The 21,731-nt window shown below is 42.2% G+C and overlaps 2 protein-coding genes across 4 annotated transcripts in view; both read right to left on the minus strand.

Moving 5' to 3' along the window:
• Window positions 1-21,731, minus strand: part of LOC113662211 (alpha-tectorin-like) — a 36,137-nt gene that overhangs the window by 5,787 nt on the left and 8,619 nt on the right. The window lies entirely within an intron of this gene.
• LOC113650670 (sulfotransferase 1 family member D1-like) lies at window positions 8,155-21,720 on the minus strand. Of its 3 annotated transcripts, XM_027159117.2 has the most exons (7): window positions 21,215-21,717; window positions 17,524-17,652; window positions 14,618-14,715; window positions 13,805-13,931; window positions 9,115-9,209; window positions 8,731-8,911; window positions 8,155-8,640 (listed from the first exon to the last, which is right to left on the minus strand). In XM_027159117.2, exons 1-7 carry the CDS (start codon window positions 21,402-21,404, stop codon window positions 8,528-8,530), a joined length of 933 nt encoding a protein of 310 aa, XP_027014918.1. In that variant the 5' UTR covers window positions 21,405-21,717; the 3' UTR covers window positions 8,155-8,527. The 3 variants fall into 3 exon arrangements, with proteins under 3 accessions (XP_027014918.1, XP_047673817.1, XP_047673816.1); XM_047817861.1 differs by lacking the exon at window positions 8,731-8,911 and having other exon boundaries at window positions 21,215-21,720; XM_047817860.1 differs by lacking the exon at window positions 17,524-17,652 and having other exon boundaries at window positions 21,215-21,715.

The following is a 21,731-nucleotide window of genomic DNA, read 5'->3' on the forward strand; positions in this document are numbered from 1 at the left end:
ATTGTCTCAAAGCAGCTTTACAGAACAAACACAGAGCAGAAGGTAAACATAATTAATGATAAAGGAATTAACGAATAATAAAAGAAATAAGAATTAACAGAATAAAAATTCTAGATTATTATTAGTTGTATATAGTTCACAGTGTGTATGTATTTATTCCCCTATGAGCAAGTCTGAGGTGACTCAGGCAGTGGCAAGGAAAAACTCCCTTAAATTGGTAAAGGAAGAAACCTTGAGAGGAACCGGACTCAAGGGGGAACCCATCCTCATATAGGTGACACTGGGGTGTGATTGTAATATACAGTCAGTTAAATGTTGTATTGGTGTAAGGTTCAAGGACTTCTGATCTCCTGAGTACCACAGAGTCTAACTGGAGATGTCTCAGGATTCTTAGAGTCGGCCTCGGCTCAGTGGACGTCCAAAGGCTTCATCCCACAGAGGACGTTTGGAGCTGGTACAGTGTCTGGATGCCTCGGGATAGGTACAAAGAGAGAAGCAGTGGAAAGGGATTAACATATCTGCTGTTCATAAAAATGTGCTGGTCTGATGTACTGGTGCATGATATTATGGGATGTATTATGTGTACGCCTGATTAAAGAGATGAGTTTTTAATCTACATTTAAACTGGGAAAGTGTGTCTGCGCCCCGAACACTATCAGGAAGACTATTCCAAAGTTTGGGAGCTAAATAAGAAAATGCTCTACCACCTTTAGTAGACTTAGATATTCTGGGAACTACCAGAAGTCCTGAGTTTTGTGATCTCAGAGAGCGTGAAGGATTGTAACGTGTTAGAAGACTAGTTAGATACATGGGAGCTAAACCATTAAGAGCCTTGTACGTAAGTAGCAGCAGTTTGTAGTCAATTCTATACTTAACAGGTAGCCAGTGTAGAGATGATAAAATTGGGGTTATATGGTCATACTTTCTTGTCCTAGTGAGAACTCTGGCAGCTGCATTCTGGACTAACTGTAACCTATTTATTAAAGATTCAGGACAACCACCTAGTAATGCATTACAATAGTCCAGTCTAGAGGTCATGAAGGCATGAACTAGCTTCTCAGTATCAGATACAGACAGGATGTTTCTCAGCTTGGCAATGTTGAAGGCTGTTTTGGTAGTATGAGCGATATGATTTTTAAAAGACAAGTTACTGTCTAATATAACACAGAGTTCTTTCACTGTCGAGCTACTAGTAACAGTACATCCCTCTAAATGGGAGTTAAGTTGTGAGAGTTTCTGTGCACTGGTTTTTGGACCTATGAGTAGTATTTCTGTCTTATCGGAGTTTAACAATAGAAAGTTGCAGCTCATCCAGTCTTTTATCTCTCTAAGGCACTGAGTTAATTTGGACACTGTGGCTATTTCATCTGGTTTTGATGAGATATATAACTGTGTGTCATCAGCATAACAATGGAAACTAATCCCATGTCTTCTAATAATGTTCCCTAATGGAAGCATGTATATAGAGAAAAGCAGAGGTTCTAGAACTGATCCTTGAGGGACCCCATAATTAACTGGTAATAAACTGGAGGATTCACCATTTAATTCTACAAAATGGTATCGGTCAGACAGGTAGGATCTAAACCAGCTTAAAGCCTGACCATGAATACCTGTGTAATATTGTAAGCGATCTAGAAGAATGTTGTGATCTATAGTGTCGAATGCAGCACTAAGGTCAAATAGAACTAATAGTAAAAACTAAAAAATACTAAAAGATACAGTCTTCGTCCGAAGCTAAGAACAAGTCGTTTGTAACTTTAACAAGCGCAGTTTCTGTGCTATGATGGGGCCTGAAACCTGACTGAAACTCTTCAAGGATGTTGTTCTCCTGTAAGAAGGAGCTCAGTTGAACAGACACAACCTTTTCAAGTATTTTAGACATAAACGGAAGGTGTGAGATAGGTCTGTAATTTGATAGTTCATTAGGGTCTAAGTTAGGTTTTTTGATGAGTGGCCTAATAACTGCCAACTTAAAAGACTTCGGGACGTAACCTAAAGATAACGAGGAGTAAATGATATTAAGAAGAGGCTCACCAGCTTTATGTAACACTTCTTTCAGTAGTTTAGTTGGGATGGGGTCTAGTGAACATGTTGTTGATTTAGCTGTAGTAATGTCACGAAGTGACACGGTGAGACAAAAGGCGAGTGAGGATCCAAATGCAGCTTAAGGTTTTTAATAAACAAAACACGAACAAACAGGCAGGCAACGCGGAACAAACAGGAAACGGGAACATGGACATGCACACACCAACAACGACCAACAACATTGAAGTGAACAGACAGAGTATATATGGTGAACGAGAACCAATCACAAAACAGAGACAGACAAGGACTAAGACAAAACACCTGGGGAAGAGAATGAATGTAATTAGTGTCCATGGTAACAGATAGGTGGGCGGGGTCAACAATTAACATCAGGGAGAGACGGCAGACAGAAACAAGGGGAAAACACAGACAGACACATTACAAGTAATAAGTTTATCTAACTCTTCCTGTCCTGTACTTGTAAAGCTCTGTAAAGCCTTAGGTGAGATTGTGTCACTGGTTGCTCTCATATGTTGAGCGTTACCTATTTTATTCCTGATACTTTTGATTTTATCAGTGAAGAATCTCATAAAGTCCTCACTACTGAAATGTGATGGAATAGTGTGTTCAGATTTCTGATTTTTTGTTAAACTAGCCACTGTGATAAATAAAAACCTGGGATTGTTCTGGTTATTTTCTATGAGTTTGCTCAGGTGCTCAGCCCTAGCAGCTTTTAGAGCCTGTCTATAGCTGGACATACTGTCCTTATACGCAATTCTAAACACCTCTAATTTTGGTTTTCTCCATTTCCGTTCGAGGTTACGGGTCTCCCTCTTGAGGGTGTGAGTATGACTATTATACCATTGTGCAAGTGTTTTATCTCTAACCTTTTGTAATCTGACTGGGGCAATGTCTAATGTGCTAGTGAATATAGCGTCTATGCTGTTAGTCATTGCATCTAGGTCGTTTGAGTTTGAGGGTACAGTAAGAAGTCCAGACAGATCAGGCAGGTTATTTGTGAATCTGTCTTTGGTGGTCGGAATAAAGGTTCTACCGAGTCGATAACGTGGTGAGACACAGTTAGTCTGTTCTATAGGTAGTGTGTACATTATGAGGTAATGGTCTGTGATGTCATCACTTTGAGGTATGATATCTATATCAGTGACATTCTGTGTGATATTATTAAATCTAGTGTGTGGTTACGTCGATGAGTTGCACTAGTGATGTTTTGTTTGAGCCCAAGTGAGTTTAGTAAGTCCATAAATGTGAGTCCTAAAGCGTTGTTTGTGTCGTCAACATGAATGTTAAAGTCTCCTACAATTAATGCTTTGTCAAAGTTAACCAATAGGTCTGAGAGAAAATCTGTGAATTCTCTAAGAAAAACTGTGTAGGGCCCTGGGGGTCTGTACACGGTCGCTAGAGCAAGAGACATCAGGGATTTCTTCGTGTGCATGTGCGATAGTGTAACATTAAGGACGAGCACTTCAAAAGAGCTAAATCTATGCTGTGTTCTCTGGGTAACAGTGAGGTAATCACTAAGGATAGTGGCGACACCACCTCCACGACCAGTCAGACGAGGCTCGTGCTTATAGATATATCCTGATGGTGTAGACTCGTTTAGACTGATGTATTCATTTGGTTTAATCCACGTTTCGGTGAGGCAGAGTGCAGTAAGGCTATTATCTAAGATCATTTCATTTACAATAAGTGCTTTGGGTGCAAGAGATCTAATGTTCAGAAGTCCAAACCTTAAGAACTGTTTTTGTTTGTTTCTTTGGCATTTTTCTGGTCTAATTACAGTAAGATTATTTCGAGAACTTCTCGTGTATTTACTTTTGGATCTCACTGCTCGGGGAACAGACACAGTTTCTATAGGGTGAGCTATGTGTGCATTTTCTGTGTCAATGTGCTGAGGTGAAGGATGGCTATTGAGATTTAAATTTAAAGAGTAGTTTACCAGTCAGAAGGTGTTCAGCGCCCTGGAGATGTGGTCCGAGAGGATCTCAGCTCCAACTCTGCTGGGGTGCAGGCCGTCAGCACGGAATAGCAGGGGCCGCTCCCAGAAAACATTCCAATTATCGATAAAGAGTAGTTTCTGAGCCTGACACCATGACTGTAACCATTCATTTAAAGCAAAAAGTCTACTGAACCTTTCAATTCCTCGCTGGTAAGTTGGAAGCGGTCCAGACACGATGATCCTCGTCGTGGGCGCTGTGCTGCGAACCGTCTCCACCAGGGTGTTGAAGTCCCTCTTCAGGATCTCCGACTGCCTCAGGCTGGTGTCATTCGAGCCGACATGAAGAACCAAAGCTCTGGTGTTTCTGCTCACGACTGGTACCTGTGCAGAGACATCAAGAACACGAGCACCAGGTAAGCAGTGAGTGCGAGCCTTACCTTTAGCCACCGTAGCACGGACGTGGCAGACGATGGAGTCTTCGATGATCATGTTGTCGCAGTCCGTCTTGCGAAGGGGGGCAAAGCGGTTCCGGGTGGGGATCTCGAAGACCGGCGGGGGTGGAGGGGGAGAGGTCCTAGTCCGGGGACCGGCACGCGTCCTCCGCTGCTGCACCCAGGGCCTGCGGTGTCCTGGCGCCGGAGTGAACGGCTCCTGGGCAGGCCACTTCATCGGTGTGTTGGGCCTGGACAGAGAAACACGCGGGGTAGAGGTGGAGGGAGTGGTAACTACATCCTGGGAGTTTACCTGAGACAGGTGAGCGACCGACCAGGGAGCTTCCAGCGTGGCTTTCCGCTCCCGCAGCTCGGCCTGCTTCACCTGTAGTTCGCGGATCTGCTTCTCCACAGCAACCAGCTGGAGTTCTACCGAGTGCAGCTCCAATGCGCCTCACCTGCACTCAAAGGCAGAGACGTAACCGGCATGGTGTTACAGAGCAAGTACAACAGATTGTGGTAGCGGTAGCCGAGCTAATAGGCTAGTTGGGCTAGCCGGCTAGAAGCGGACTATTTAACCTGTTTATTGATTTATTTATTGTATATCACTTGTTTCTAAAAGATGAGAAAGGACATGGAGGAGAGCAGGGTGGGAGCGAGCCACTGGACTGAGCAGGTCAACTCCCTGCCTCTCACTCCAGTCTGTGAAATGAAAATGTGGAAGATGCGAGAGCTTGTACTAGCGGTAGCCGAGCTAACAGCTAATCTATCTATCTATCTATCTATCTATCTATCTATCTATCTATCTATCTATCTATCTATCTATCTATCTATCTATCACTAAATATATTCCATCCTCATTCCATCATTCCATTTGAACTATCTTACCCACTTTCAGCCCATCATCCTTTCTGTAATTCTTCTATTTGCTTACAGCCTAAACCAGTTCCCTCCCTCAGTTACCAGGTAACGAAAGCAAGGTATCCAAAAAGTTCTGTGATTTGTTCAGATTTGTGTAGTTCTTGAACATTTGTATGTGTGTGTGTGTGTGTATGTGTGTGTGTTTTTAAAAAAGAAGAGAAAAAGAGATAGATGGCTGGATGCAATGCGGATTATTTTGTTTTCAATTGTTAAATGCAATGCAGTGACACTGTTGCTGTTGCTGTTGTGCTGCAGCTTGTTTTTATTTTGTAGTCATTTCTTTAAAACTGACTGATAGAAAATCTCATCTCAGAAAATCTATTTAAAAAAACTGTTTATGGAAATAATTAAATTAATATATAGGGAAACGGTTCCAAATTAGTGTTTGACTTATGATTCATTTTATTCTTAAATCTAACCATAACTTTATCATTTTGGTCACATAAAACATATTCAGCATAATTGGTTGTGGATACAGAAATATCATTAGAATGGGTCTGCTTGATGGTTTATCTTTAATTAAACATCAAAATCAATTGAACATCAAGTTTTATTAGACAGAAGTCAAAAGATTTTTTTATATAACAGAAACAGTAGCACAGCCGTTGTTCAGTGAAACAATATTTAATATTTGTTTAACATTTATGGAAGGAGTCTCCATTGTCAGTGCTTTGTACCAGTCGCACATAAAGCTGTAGCATTAGCTTTTCTGACACTCAGAAGGTCTTCAAGGCAGAGGTTACACTTTTGCAGTTTCTCTGTAACATGACAATATGCATTTTTTTGTCGTATCAAGAAAAAAAAGACGATGATGAGGGAACGACTGTTTATAGTTGCTATACTAAGTGATAACAAGAACGGACTTGTTCCGCCAACGTTTCACAACATTAAATGTATAAAAAGAAAAAGTATATGAAGTGTCATTTTTTTTTAAATGTATTCACTTCCCGTTTTTTTATTGAACATGAGGAAATGAGGTGCACCAAGCACAATTGTTTATATTATATTAGATAAAAGCTTATGTTATATAAAAGCTTGAAGCTTCCTCACATGACCCTTGGAAATTCCACAACCTGCCCATTGGATCCACTCCCTACCACTATGCTCCAGACCATCTCACAAGACCTCTTGCCCTTCATTTCCACTATCGTCAATAGATCCATAGTATCTGGTCAGGTACCAACTACTTTCAAGAGAGCAAGGGTTATTCCCATCCTAAAGAAACCTGCTCTGGATCCATCAGACATCAGTAACTACAGACCGGTATCACTTCTCTCATTTCTTTCAAAAATTCTTGAACGCATTGTCTATAATCAACTGTCTGTCTATCTCTCACAGAACAACCACCAAGATCCCAAACAGTCTGGCTTTAAAGCAGCTCACTCTACAGAGACAGCCCTTTTGGATGTCTCTGAGAAGCTACATACTGCTAGATCAGCCAAACTATCATCCGTCCTTATCCTCCTTGACCTTTCAGCAGCGTTCGATACGGTCAACCACAAGACTCTCTTATCCTCCCTCAAGAGTCTTGGGATTTGCGGATCAGCTTGGGAATGGTTTGCCTCCTACCTGGAAGGACGCTCATATCAAGTAACATGGAGGGGAGTGACATCTGCTCCACGCAGACTCTCCACTGGCGTCCCACAGGGCTCAGTACATGGTCCTCTTCTTTTCTCCTTGTATACTCACTCTCTTGGTGAAGTTATTTCATCACATGGGTTCTCTTACCACTGCTATGCTGATGATACACAACTTATTTTCTCTTTCCCACCCTCAGTTGCCACAGCTTCTGACCGGATCTCAGCATGTCTGGCAGAAATTTCATCATGGATGACTGCTCATCAGTTAAAGCTCAATCCTAGCAAAACTGAACTGCTGTTCATCCCAGGTGATTCATCCCCAGGTCACGATTTTGCTATATCCTTGCACAACGAGCTGATCTCCCCTTCAGCCACAGCTCGCAACCTTGGGGTAACCATGGACAATCAACTGTCCTTTTCCTCTCATGTTGCAAATGTGACTCGCTCATGTTGGTTTCTTCTCTACAACACTAGAAGGATTCGGCCATTTTTGTCCACACAGACTGCCCAGGTACTTGTTCAGTCTCTTGTCATTTCTAGACTGGATTACTGCAATGCACTGCTGGCAGGTCTACCTATGAACGCAATCCGTCCTCTGCAAATGATCCAAAATGCAGCTGCCCAGCTTGTTTTCAACCTGCCAAAGTTCTCGCATACCACCCCGCTGCTGCGATCCCTCCACTGGCTTCCGGTAGCTGCACGCATCCGGTTCAAAACACTGATGCTGACCTACAAAGCCAAAAATGGACCAGCTCCCTCTTACCTCAAAGCCCTCATCATTCCTCGCACTGCACCCCGCAACCTCCGATCTACCAGCACTGCTCGACTGGTTCCACCATCTCTCAGGGTAAGAGGCAAGTATACTACAAGACTCTTCTCTGTACTGGCACCAAGGTGGTGGAATGAACTTCCCCTAGAGGTCCGGACAGCTGAGTCACTGGCTATTTTCAAGCGGCGGTTGAAGACCTACTTATTCAGGAAGCACTTCAACTAGCACTTCGTTCCTTATCCTTTGCATTTAAAAAAAAAACAAAAAACAAACAAACAAAAAAAAAACCCTTTGACACTTTTTTTCATTGTAACTTTGAACAAATGTTTTAAACTCATGGTATCTTAAGTATGTAACCTAGTGGACCAGCATTAATGTATTCAGTGTTAGAGATTTAAGCACTTATGTACGTCACTCTGGATAAGGGCGTCTGCCAAATGCTGTAAATGTAAATGTAAATGTAAATATATCTTATGTATTAATTGTTCGGGTCAACAATGCTGTAAATGATTATACATCAAACAATTTTTAAAAACTTTTGCCAAAAATGGTGCTGTCTTTGGTTAGGAGGTCTTTCTGCTTTGGTTTGGTGCACTTGTTATTGATTGCATTTTATAATATATATGCTGCATGGCATATCTCATTCCACATTATTGGTTAATTTTAGAACATTATATATTTACAGTCAAATATTTTGCCCTATCAAGTTCAGATCAAAATGCAGTCAAAAATGAATAATGTTTGTACAGGTTGTTTGTACAGGAGCATAAATCAGCAAAATTTGACATTTTGATTGATTTTTGATTCATCTTAAAGTGCAGGTTTTGATTCTTCTTGACGTTTTTCATATTTTGGTGCGAAAAGGAATGTCCATGTCAGCCATTTTTCTGGCATAGTCCTCATCAAACATCTGGGACTGAGCTGGTGTGAAGTAGTTGGTCCAGTCTCCAACCTCCCCTGTGAAAAAGAAACACAATAATTATATGTTAATGTGACAGTGACTTTGGCAGAAACAGGAGAAATGTTATTAACGTTATACATTCAGACCTTTTCTCATGAAAGTAGAGATGGACTGGTCATACATTTCCTTTGGCATGAATGAGTAGTTGGCCATTGGGTTGTCCTTCATAACTTTAAAGGATGTCAACTTCACAATCTTATCAATAATGGCATCAGATAGTGACAGGTCCAAGTACCCCATTATTTTCACTATTTCTCTGCGAGGGTTCTGAATTTAGAACAAAACTGAGTAAATAATGGGTATGAAAATCAACCTATACAAGTTCAAATGAACAATAAATAATATTTTTGTGTCACTTGTGCCAGAAATTTGGAGTATCCCTAACCTAAGCATACATTTTCATATATATAGAACATATTGTGAACACTACATCATATCACTGGCTGAGAGACATTGAAAAACTCACCTACCTCTTTCATATCCTCATAGAAAAGGTAAAGAATATTCCTCTTCTCTTTTTCTTTCCAGTAACCTTTCACATGGTCATACCAAGAGCCCCAGGCCACTGGAAACATATTAGTGAAGAAATGTAATTTTCAGCCTCTGTACAAACAATGCATAAAAGAATGAGAAACTACACCAGGTTACGTATGCAACCCGGTTCCCTGAGAAGGGACCTAGATGCTGCATCGGGGCTGATGCTATGGGAGCGCTTCTGCGAGGAAGTCTGAAGCTCTGTGTGCACACGCCAATTTAATGGCTCGGGAAGGACATGTGACGAAGTGATTACGTGCCTTTAAGTCCAAATAAGGGCATCTTTGTCACATTATGCTGCTTGTAAACCGTATTACCCTTATTCCAAACCCCCAAAACAGACAAAAAGGGCGGAGGAGTTATTCCATGAGCTAGGGTAGTGGACCTAAGTCCTCAAGGCCCTTACTGGCCAAAGCAAATGCATGCCTCTCCTGTTCGGCCGACTCATGGGGCAGGGGACAGAAGGCCCACAGTATGACTGGACAGCCAGCCATCCTGGGCACCTTTGGGACATATCCTGCCCTGGGGTGAAGAATAGGCTTGGACATGCCAGGGGAAGTATTCTAGGCTGGCAGGGCCAATGGACTGCAAATCCCTCACTCTTTTGAGAGAGGCCAAGGCTGGGAGCAGAGCCAACTTCAGGGTCAGAAACTTCTCAAAGGCTGACTCCATGGGCTCCAAGGGGGCTTCCAGCAGCCCCTCCATGACCAAGAGAGAACTCAGGAAGGAAGTCACGGTCTGCAGGAAGGCCTCAGCCACCTGACACCATGCAGAAAGCGAGAGACCAAAGGGTGCCGTCCTGAGGAGAGGTTCATGATTCGCAGTGATGGTGGCCACATACACCTTTAAAGCAGATGGGGACAGGCCCCGAGAAAAACAAGACTGCAGGAACTCCAGCATTGTACCGACCGGGCAGTGAACTTGATCCTGACAGTGTTCATCACACCAGAGGTAAAAAAGCCTCCACTTCAGAGCATATAGCTTCCTAGTGGAGGGACCCTAGCATTCAGTAGACTCTCGGTCACCTCAGATGAGAGTCCTGCCTCTAGGAACTGATCCCACTCAGGGACCACTTCCACATCTCAGGGCGGGGGTGTAATATTGCCCCCTGCACCTGAGAGAGGATATCCTCCCTGACGGGAACCTCCTATGGAGTGCTGTTCAGGAGGGAGGCTAGGACCGTGAATCAACTCAAGAGGGCAAAGTGTTACTGGGGGCAAGGCTTAAAGAAAGAGTCTCGGCCACGTCCATTCCCAGGCATCCAGTCCCAAAGGGGCCGGATGAGAGAGGGAAAGCCATGGCGGACAGTGGGTCGACTCCTTGGAGGTGAACAGATCCACTTCTACCCAGCCAAAAATCTGCCAAATTCGTTCCACCATGTGGGGGTGGAGATGTCACTCCCCGGACCTCAGCACCTGCTTCGACAGGAAGTCTGCCTCCCAATTTACATGCCCTGGAATGAAAATTGCTCTCAGCAAAAAAGAACCTGGTCTCTGCCCAGAGCAGAATCTGCTGTGCCAACCTGAAAAGGGGGTGTAAATGCAGACCGCACTGATGATTGGATATAGCGAACCACCGCAGTGCTGTCTGTCTGTACTAAGACATGGCAGCCACTGAGGTGTGGAAGAAAGTGTTTCAATGCTAGATACACAGCCCTCATCTCCAGGCAGTTTAGGTGCCATGAGAGATAGGGGCCCTCCCAAAGACCCTGGGCAGGACGGCCATCCAAGGCCCTAGATTGGGACCCATGGCCAGGAACCAGGGTCTTTTCCACATAAGAAGATACAAAGCCCACAGCGCGTAACCCTTATAACCCTGAGGGGATGTCTGCGAGGATGAAAGCCCGCACCCTTGAGCCAGAGCTAAAATAGCCTCATGTGAAGCAGACCCAAAGGGATAACGATGGCTGCTGCCGACATGAGGCCGAGCACCCTCTGTGCCTCGGTGACAGAGAGGCCTCGACCTAGCCGAATAGCTTTCACCTCTGAGAAGAGGGAAGCCACCCGAGGGTGAGACAGATGTGCCTGCATCGTGGTGGAGTCCCAAACTACCCCCAGAAAGGTGGTTCTCTGAGAAGGAGAAAGCACACATTTTTCTGGGTTCAACCTGAGACCCATAGACCTCATATGGGCAAGCACAGCATCTCGATGACTGGCCGCCATAGCCTTCGACTGGGCCAAAATGAGCCAGTAGTCCAGGTAATTCAGTACATGGATGCCCTGGAGACCCACCGGTGCCAGGGCAGCGTCCATGCACTTTGTAAACGTGCGTGGTGAAAGGGCTAGGCCAAAAGGAAGAACACAATACTGGTACACTTCTACCCCAAAAGTGAACCTGAGGAACCTTCTGTGCTCTGGCAGAATGCCTATGTGAAAATAAGCGTCCTCAAGGTCGATCATCACAAACCAGTCTTTGGACCTGATCTGGGACACGATAACCTAGAGTGTGAACATTTTGAACTTGTAAGTCTTCAGAGTACAGTTCAGAGCCTGCAGGTCCAAATTCGGATGCAGCCCTTGTCCTTCTAGCGAAATATCGGCTGTAAAGCCGGAGTCCCGCTCAGGAAGGGGAACATGCTCTATGGCCCCTTTCCTCAGGAGCAAGAGAAGTTCCTCTTGGAGGAACACCGCCTGGTGCCTGCCAACAATCTTGGGCAAGACACCCTGAAAACACGGAGGATGGGAGGAGAACTGGATCCTGTAGCCTTTTCTACAGTACCCAGGACCCACTGAGACGCACCTGGCAGAAGTTTCCACGCTGCCTGGTTGTCTGATAATGGTGTCAACCTAGCGAGACCTCCCGGGTGCCCTGAAACAGCACACTGGCAGGTGCTAATCCAGGAAGATCTGTGCAAGGAAGAAGAGCAGGCACAGACCCTACTGCTCCCCAAAACGCCAGAGGGGTTCCTGAATGGGATGCTCCTAGAGCCCTCAGGCATTGGGTCTGGGCCGGATAGGCTGACCAGCCTCCCTAGTCTTATAAAGGGGGGCATGGGCAGCCACACTAACCCTCCTTACTGCCCTGACTGAGCTAGGAGGGGGTTGGGTGCAGCTGGATTATGACCCAGGCTGCTCATTGCGACGAGGGAGAAACTCCCTGAAAGCCGCCGACTGGCATTTTACCTACTGGTGTCTGTCGACAACAGTACTCACTGCATCGCCAAACAAGCCCTGAGATTACACTGGTGCGTCCAAGAGAGAGGACCTATCCTTATCTTTAATATCAGTTATATTGAGCCACAGGTGCCTCTCCGTGGCAACCAGCGCAGCCATTGCATGGACTATGGAGCGGCCCATCTGCTTTGTGGCACGGAGCACAAAGTCAGTGGCTCGTGGGAGCTCAGATACCAGCTGAGGTCCCAACCCCTGGCCACCGTCGAGCTCTGTCAGCAGGTCAACCCGGTAGGCCTGCAAAACTGCCATGGTTTTCAGGGCCGCACCTGCTTGGTCTGATGTCATGTAGGCCTTTCTCACAATGGCTGAAGTAGTCCTACAAGGCTTGCATGGAAGGCAGGTTTCCTCCATGTGGGCGATGTAGGTGAGAGATAGCCCATTATTGTCTCTTCAATCCCAGGCATTGCCCCATACCCATGGCTTTCAAACCCTATAATGGCTGAATAGACATGGCAGGAGAAAAAATATATGCGTTGAAAATGGATTTCTCCAAGACCTCGACACAGGTCTGGGAAAAACAGCATCTGCCTGTGTGAAGGTGGCCTGCGGCCTGAAGTTAGAAAGTTGTCGTCTAGCTTAGAACGGACAACATTAACTCCCTCTTCAGGCCAATATGATTTTAACCTAAACATAGCTCGTGTCACCACCTCGAGGAGCTCTTTGAACACCACTTATGTGTTGGCTTTTCAGAGGGGGAAAGCCCCTCCCCATCAGCATCAAGCAGAGCCCGACACGGAAAGCAGCATGCTCTCTTCATGGTCAGGAGAAATCGCAGCACGAGCTCCTGAAACGAAAACTGAGCGAACAGAGTCAGGGATGAGGGCAAGAGAAAGGGTAACACCCGTCTCTTGCTCCGCTTCCGCTAACTCAATCTGCAAGCCCCATGATCGAAGCCGCCATGCGGACGTGGGACCCAAACTACGAGGTGCAGCCGAAGCTGAAAATACAAGCAGGCGGGATCGAGAGAATGCAGAGGGAATCCCTCACAATGCATGCAGCTGGCTTTCTCGAGAGCCGACCGGGCATGCTATTCTCCCAAACAAACAACGCAAAGAGAGTGCGTGTTGTCTCCCGTGATAAAGTTGGGGCACGGATGCACGCATCTCTTAAAATCTCTTAGATCGCAACATATTATTGTTTTTCTTGCCTAGCTTTCCCTAAAATATATATATATTTTTTTCTATCCCTGCACTAGACAGACAAGACAAACAATTGACACACATACACAGAGTGCTTCCTTGAATACAAAGATGCTGGAGTAATGTGACATAGATGCCCTTATATGGACTTACTGGTGCGTAATCACTTCGTCATGTGTCCTTCCCCAGCCATTACATTGGCGTGTGTGCACACAGAGCTTCAGACACAACTTCCTCACAGAAGCGTTCCCGTAGCGTCAACCCTGACGCAGCATCAAGTTCCCTCGAAAGGGAAAAGTATTTTCAAGTCTCACATTTTCCCTTCATGAACTTCTGAACATATTCTTCCCATGAACCTGGTTCTGGCTGAATCAGATTCATTCGGTCAAAGTGGTAGTAGCTGACAAGGTTGTCTTTAGCATTTCGAGCCACATAAATAACCTGCAAAAACAATAGGTGTATTAAGAAAGATGAAGAGTCTGGCTAATAATTATTATTATAACTAATTTCTTCCATTTTTTGGGATTTTTTTTTTTGATGACTTTGTTGGTCATTAATGTACCAGAAAAAGCTAGAGGTTAACCTAACATTTTTAATACTGAGAATGCGAGATTGAATTCCAGTGATGCAGTAGCTTACCTGTCCCTAGCAAACAAAGGAGCAAAATTGGCCTTGTTTTTTTTCTTGGGATGTATATCATATGCTTTCTCTCCCCTGTCTGCCCTGTGAGTCAGTTTGGATTCATATGTTTTGGAGGAAGCAGATGGAAGCTTTCAACCTCCTCTGTCTGGCTGGTTTACCAACCACCCTACTTCACTGTGCTGTGCCCAACAATCTCTTCAAAACAATCATTTCCTAGTTAATTTCCTGTATTGGAATCATGAAAGAGACTAGTGTACTAATTTTATGTATCTCACACTTTAGAGACAGTATGAATTATTAGGGATTGTGTGATTTACTGTAGCATGGAGAAAAATGGTTCCTGTGTCCTTAGTGAAGATAAATCCCACAGATGGAAAGTTCAAAAAAATCTCCTTTAAGACAACTTCAAGCCAAAAATTACTTACACATCCACATTTACAGCCTGAGATGCAATGAGCTGAGATAAATTCAATATTTACACTCACCTTGCATTTATTTTCCCAGAATCCTTCAGGTACTAGCTGTATGGGTAAGTGTGTCTTGATGGCTCTGGGAGGTTTAATTTTTTTTAGTAGGTCAAGTCCTGGAATACAAGTGGGCAGTAAGATTTCAACAATTATAATTATTATTATTTTTTTTATTAGATGCAAAATACAAATACGAAGACGAACAAAACAAAACGTGTGTGTGTGTGTGTGTGTGTGTGTGTGTGTATACATACATATATATACACACATACATAAATCAAAGAGGAAAATATATTAATTATAATGACAATAATAATGATGAATACAGTAATAGTATCACACAAGACAAAATGTAAATGTAAAATTGGGTATGAGGAAGGTGACAATATCAACAGTAATATCAATAATAATAATAATAATAATAATAATAATAATAATAATAATAATAATATTGAAAAATCCAATTAATAAGAAATAGTAATAATAGTATTAGCAGTAGTAGTAGCAGTGATTAATATATTTACAAATATACTAATTTCATCCAGAATGAAGGGGAGGTTAAAGGATCAGAAAGAGGACCAATAGAACTAGTAGTAGTAATAGCAAAAATAATGCTTCTACAGCCATTAATAGTAATGATAATAGTAGTAGTTATAATAGCAATAATAATAATAATAATAATAATAATAATAATAATAATAATAATTATAACGGTAATATTGATACAACTATTAATGATAAGGTATTATAAAGCTGCCGCTGATAACCCTCATGGCCATGGCATAGCATAGACGCCGGCGACATATTACAACGGGCTATCAAGGTGTAGTGCTGTGGGATCCATGGTCCCAAAATCCATACCCGTCCCCAGCCGTCCCGCACATGCCACGCTTAACCTGTTTGTGTGTTTTTATACGTTTTTTTTTTTTTTTTTTTTTTTTTTTTTTTGTGGAATAAATATGGCTGCTTTCATTTTTATACTCATGATATGTTTGTCAACTAATGTATAATGCATTAAAAAAGCATGGCGTGTAGCATGGAACCAGCCCAGTGCAAAGTCCAGGCCACCACGCCCGTGCCACACTTACCCTATGTATGTGCACACGACACACTTACCCTATGTATTTTTTTTTTTAATACATATATTATTATGCTCCAAATGAATGTGTGTGCACCTCATCTAATATGTGATGCATTAAAACAGCGGGACAAATGCTGGGCCAGCCGGAGACAAGAAATATCAGACAGAAGTTCAAGCTGGAGGGTGAAAGTAGAATGCCCCCAGCCCCACATCGCACCCACCCACGACTAATCAGAACTGCACATGGCAGGGACTAGTATGCCACAGCCAACCAGGGTCCAGAAGCAGCGAAAAAGGGAAAGAGAGAGAGAGCTTTAAATATAATAAGTATTTAATTTATATTTATTAGTCTGTGTTGCTGCCTCTTCCTGACCCTCCCTCCTCCCAATCATGTGTGATTATTGATGTGATTATTGATGGTGTATCATTGAGGATGGCTTCAGACAAAGAAGGTCAGTGGATTCATGACTGTTTGAAGTTAAAGAGAGATAACCAAGACGGGTGTAATTCTGATGTATTATTTTGAGTGGCGGTAGACAAGTTTTCCATGGAGATGTACTCTATTAGTAAATTTTTCCAAGTTGTAATGTGTATGGCGTTCCTCGATTTCCAGTTCATGAGGATAGTTTTCTTGGCGATAGTTAGAGCCACTAGGAGTAATTGACTGTTTGTACTGTTTAAATTGATTATGGATATGTCACCTAATATACAGAGGGAGGGAGTCAGCGGGATGTGACAACCCATAAGGTTGGATAGTGAGTCGATAACGTTTTCCCAGAATGTTTTAACCGCAGTGCATTGCCAAATAGCGTGTAAATATGTATCTGGGGTGTTTTGTGTGCAATGTGAGCATGTTTCTGAAGTAAAACCCATTTTAAATAATTTCTGTCCAGTTAGGTGAAATCTATGAAGTACTTTATACTGTATAAGTTGTAAGTTGGCGTTTTTTTGTCATGAAGTAGATATTTTTGCAGATTTGTGTCCAGAAAGCGGAATTGGGAGCAATAGATAAGTCTGATTCCTATTTAGTATTGGGTAGGCTTAATGTGTTGTCTGATTTGGATATTATTTTATATATTTTGGAGAGTAATTTTTTTTTTTGGGGGGGGGGGGGGGGGTTATATTAATTAGTTCTGAAATTGGAGGCGAAAGGTCTAGATTAATACTCTGAGTGTCAATTTTTGATTGAATGGATGATTTGATTTGTAAATATTCCAAAAAACAATTACTCCCAATGCCGTATTTCTGGAACAAGTGGGAAAATGGTGCCAAGTTGTTATTAAGGAGGATGTGTTGAAGTTGTGTGATGCCCTTATCTACTCATGTGCGTAAAATTTCAACAATTTTTGAATGCCACAATTGTGCATAATGTTAGAGAGAAAGTCAGCAATGTGTAAGCCCACTGGTACACTATTCTGAAAAATGTATGTAAACACCTTCCTATCCCATTACAGATTCAGTCCCACTTTGCTGTAGGGGCTTGCTCATTTAACCACAAGAAGCATCAGTGAGATATTTGATGTCATTAAGGTTAAGGTTGTGTACAGGCTAATCAAGTTCTTCCACATCAACCCATGTGTTTATGGACATTGTGCTCAGGAATATTGTTACACTGGAACAGGTTTGGAGCCCTTAGCTCCAGAGTAGGGAGGCCATAATTCTTTATACAAAGACATTCAATGTGTGCTTCCAACTTTGTGGCAATAATGTTGGGAAGCCCATATATGGTAGTGATTATCACTGTTATTAAGAAAGTTTGTAAATGTTAGATTTCAGAATTTAGTAAGGAATGCTTGCTTTAGTAGATTTAATGGATGTACATTTTTTGACCATGTATTTTTACCTGATGGATTTGGGGGATGAGAATTGATCTCTAGAAAAGGGATGCGCACAGTAGTTGGAGCTCTCTTGCAAATATCAGCATCTCCATTATGGAGCAGCAGATCCACTATTTCCTGGGTCCATGTGGTACCTGTTTCATGGATGAATACATGACCATAGTCATATGTAGGACCCAATGTGTGTGTTAAAGTGAGTGGGAAGGAGGATTCAGTCGATAGACAGACATTGACAGACCTTTGGGGATCATCTTATTTTTCAATTAGCACATTTCATTGCACTTTCAACAACTCAAACAAGCTAAATAAAACACAGTCTCAATATTTTGTCATGTTCACCCTGGGTAAGATTCCAACAGTCTTCAAGCTCTGTGTGTATGTTTGTGTTGGTCTATGTGTCTTATATGCAACCTCTAAAAAATTGACACTCCCCTTCTGGTTGGTAACATTCATTCCTGAATGGACAAACAAAGCACATTTATGTAAACTGGTCATGATCACACACAGGTGAGAATAATCGCACTTCACCTGTTGTTTCAACCAGCTTCCTTTCTTTTTGCTGCTGATGCCCCACTATCACAAACCTCACCAGACAACTGCAGCAAACTCCCTTTTCCATGGTGAGAGAGGAAAATACCACCTGCATCTGCACCCCAGGCCTGTGGACCACCTCAAACTGATGATTTCAATGCATCATTCATGCAGAGGAAACAATAGAGTAGATTTAATCAGAACAGATTTTTTTTTCTTCTTCTTCTTTTTTTTTTAAAGAGAGTGCCAGAGCTGTATGAACCAGTTTGTATTTTTCAAGTAAAAGCTGGTTCATACAGCTCTGGCACTCTTTTTTTTACCATTCTTGTCAATTTTAGGTGCTAATTTATCCAAAAGCCAGTTATCAATATTTGGCATTGGGTGTGTCATTTACACGGCATTGACTTTTCTAAAGTCCACACAAAAAAATGGAATGAGCCATCAACTTTGGGCACCAAACCCATGTCTACAATAGGCTTAGGTTGAACAGGAACCATGTTTTTTCTGTTTTCATAGCCAATACTGTAGGTGCATACAACCACACCTGAATAGTCTTGATGTGGTGCTCATGAGGTATGAGTGACCATGTAGATACAAATACATTTTGGAAAATTCCCATTGCAACCTTGCAACCTGTGCTTTCTGGGTTGTCAAGAGGTGGTTCACACAGGAAATCGTGGTGATAACAGATCTCCTAAAATAGGAAAAAGAAAGCCTCAGACTAGCTGTGCAACTCAAATGGATTTTGTTGACCTGTGAGTAAACATTGGTGAATCATTCTAAAAGCAAACCAAACTTTGTGGCAAATATGTGACACTTTGTCTTTTAAGCTTCCCTTTTGTTTAACAATTTGCACAAGAACATTTGTACAGATTTCTAGATGTTCCATTTCCGATAAAGAAAGATAATCATTCTGGAATAGTTTTCTGATATTTTGAGGAAACCTGGCATACTGAACAGTCGGTTGTAACGTAGATGCTAGGTTTATATTAAGACACTCTTTTTAATATGTTATTGTTTCTATATTAATAGCTCATTTGCTGGGACTTAAACAGACTTTAAACCTTTTCTGTATGGATACATTTATGGAAGGAGTATCCAACATTAGCACTTTGTAACAAAGGTAAATTTACGTTTTCTAACAAAGGAATGCAGTTTTTGTTTGTTTTTCGTCTTATGAACTTCTAAACAGAGAAAAAAAAGATGATACAACTTGTTTCCTGGGCATTACAACATTAAATATACCTATAAATAAGATAAAAGTACGGAAGATAAGGTACTTTATTGTCATTGTATAAAATACAGTGAAAATTAGTTGGCAACACCCAGACAGTGACAAGAGCATCTAAACTCTTAAACAATTATAGCAGGGTTATTAATCTGCTGTTGGTTGAGGGATGATGGAAACTTCTGCTTTTGGAAAGAAGCTGTGTGATGTGTCATATAAATAAACAACTGTAATCATTAAGTAGCTTGCTGTGGGGTAAGAGGCAAAAACAGCTGTTGTTCTAGAAATATTTTAAACTTTGTTGTGGTTGTATTACTGTGATGTATTATCATTTCACTGTATAGATCATAAGTTTTACATTCTAAATATTGTAAATGGTTCCCCTATATTTGCTGTTGCTTCTGAGATTCTTATTTTACACTTTGCATTATGTCTTTTGTTAGTGTACTTGGGGCTTTTAACCATTAATTAACTGAATTATGTTGAAAGATGCAAAATCTTTTTCTCGTTTTGGAATCTTTATTTCTGTTAAAATCATGTCTTCCCACAATGTCCCTGGTTCAAGTAAAAAAATTTTCTCGGAGGTGGACCAATATGTATCTGTAAATGTTCCCAAAACGTTTCCCATTCAAACACACACGCACACACACACACACAATGTTTTGAACTTTGTGACATCGTGTGGACAGATAAAAGGCAAGACTCAATGTGATCAATGTGCAGATCAATGTGCAGAATAAATCAGAGTGTAGCAAACTGAGTTTGAATATATGTTTTCTTTATGGTGCAGCCCGTCAGGATGCTTTTTATAGTGCAGGTGTAGAATCTTCTGAGGACGCTGTGACTACCAACTTTTTTGGTGTTCTTTTTTTAAGGCATCTACGATGTCGGCTTTGCCCAGCCATGCCGCTTATTGACTGTTTTAATGAACTGGATAGCATGTCACCCGATGCATAAAACAGGAAAAATTGGGGAGAGGAATAACATAACCTAGCATGACATAGACTAACATGACGTAACATAACATAGCCTAACATGACGTAACATAACGCAAGGCATAGCATAACATAACGTAGCATAACGCCTAGCATAGCATAGCATAACGTATCATAACAACCTAGCGAGGTATGCATTACGTAACAGAACATAACATGGACTTGCAAGGCATAGCAAAACGTAACATAACATAGCCTAGCAAGAAACAGCATAACCTACCATAACGTAACATAGCCTAGCAAGGCGTAGCATAACCTAGAATAACATAACATATAGCCTAGCAAGGCACAGCATAACCTAGCATAATGTAACGGAACATGGCGTGGCATAGCATAAACTAGACTAGCAAGGCATATCGAGGCATAGCATTACCTAGCATAACGTAACATAGCATAGCAAGCATAGCATAGCATGACCCATCGTGACATGCATAGCAAAACATAGCAGAACATGCAGGGTTGTCAAGTGTCACGCATTGCGAGTAACAGTCACGCATTTTGGTCTTTTGTCACGCCCTCCCACCACACATCGTATTTCTCACGCAGAAAAACTTTGACTATTTATCATATATTTAATAAGCCACAGCGCCCAAAATGTATCTGTCCGCACCGCTGTCTCTATGGAACCGTGCAGGAATCAAGCGCGTGTCACCGCTGATGCACGCTTGACGACGTGGCCTGCCTGAACTAAGGCGATGCTTGATGTAGCTTGCTGTGGTGAAGGACAGATTAAATGTGTCGTTATAGAAATGTTCTAAACTGTGGTGTGGGTACACCACCATATGAGTTTCTATTTAGATGTATTATCAAGCATTGATCTGCACACATTATGAGTGTTACATTCTGAATTAAATCGATCATTACTTCCTGAAGCTTCCAGAGACAGTGCCTTCTACAACCTGATTGACAAACTTATCATTTATGAGGCCTCAGTCTTTTTACCTGCTTTAGGGTACGTGGAGATGAGCATATCTGATGGATCTGGGCGAAAAGCACAAACGGAGCTCCAGTTTTGAGCGATCAGCCTCCTAAGAGGTATGCCTTGCACATCAACCAGAGGTAAACGATAGAGCCCACTGCCCTCTTTGTTGATGGCTTCTTCATTACTCATGGGTTCTTTCTTCTTGTCCATTTTTTTATGTTTCTAGATGTTCTTTTTTTCTATTGATATTTAAGATGCAACTTGCTTCTTTCTTCAACTTTCAGATCTTGCTGTCTTTCCTTTGCAGCTTCTTTATTAGAATTGAAGTGCAGTGCTTATCTTCTTTCTGCTTTAAAGACACAATGTTTAATAGATGTTATTGTGGCGGGAGGGGGGATGGTAGGGCTGAGCAGTACAGCTTGTCACACACAAGCTCAAATTGATCTACTTGTAACAAATTCGACTACGCCACCTGGGAGGGTTACACCCAGGAAATAGAAGTAAACCCTAGAGTTTATTAAATCACACAAGTTCGAT

Source organism: Tachysurus fulvidraco, chromosome 8 (genome assembly GCF_022655615.1).
Source record: "Tachysurus fulvidraco isolate hzauxx_2018 chromosome 8, HZAU_PFXX_2.0, whole genome shotgun sequence".
Classification (NCBI taxonomy): domain Eukaryota; kingdom Metazoa; phylum Chordata; class Actinopteri; order Siluriformes; family Bagridae; genus Tachysurus; species Tachysurus fulvidraco.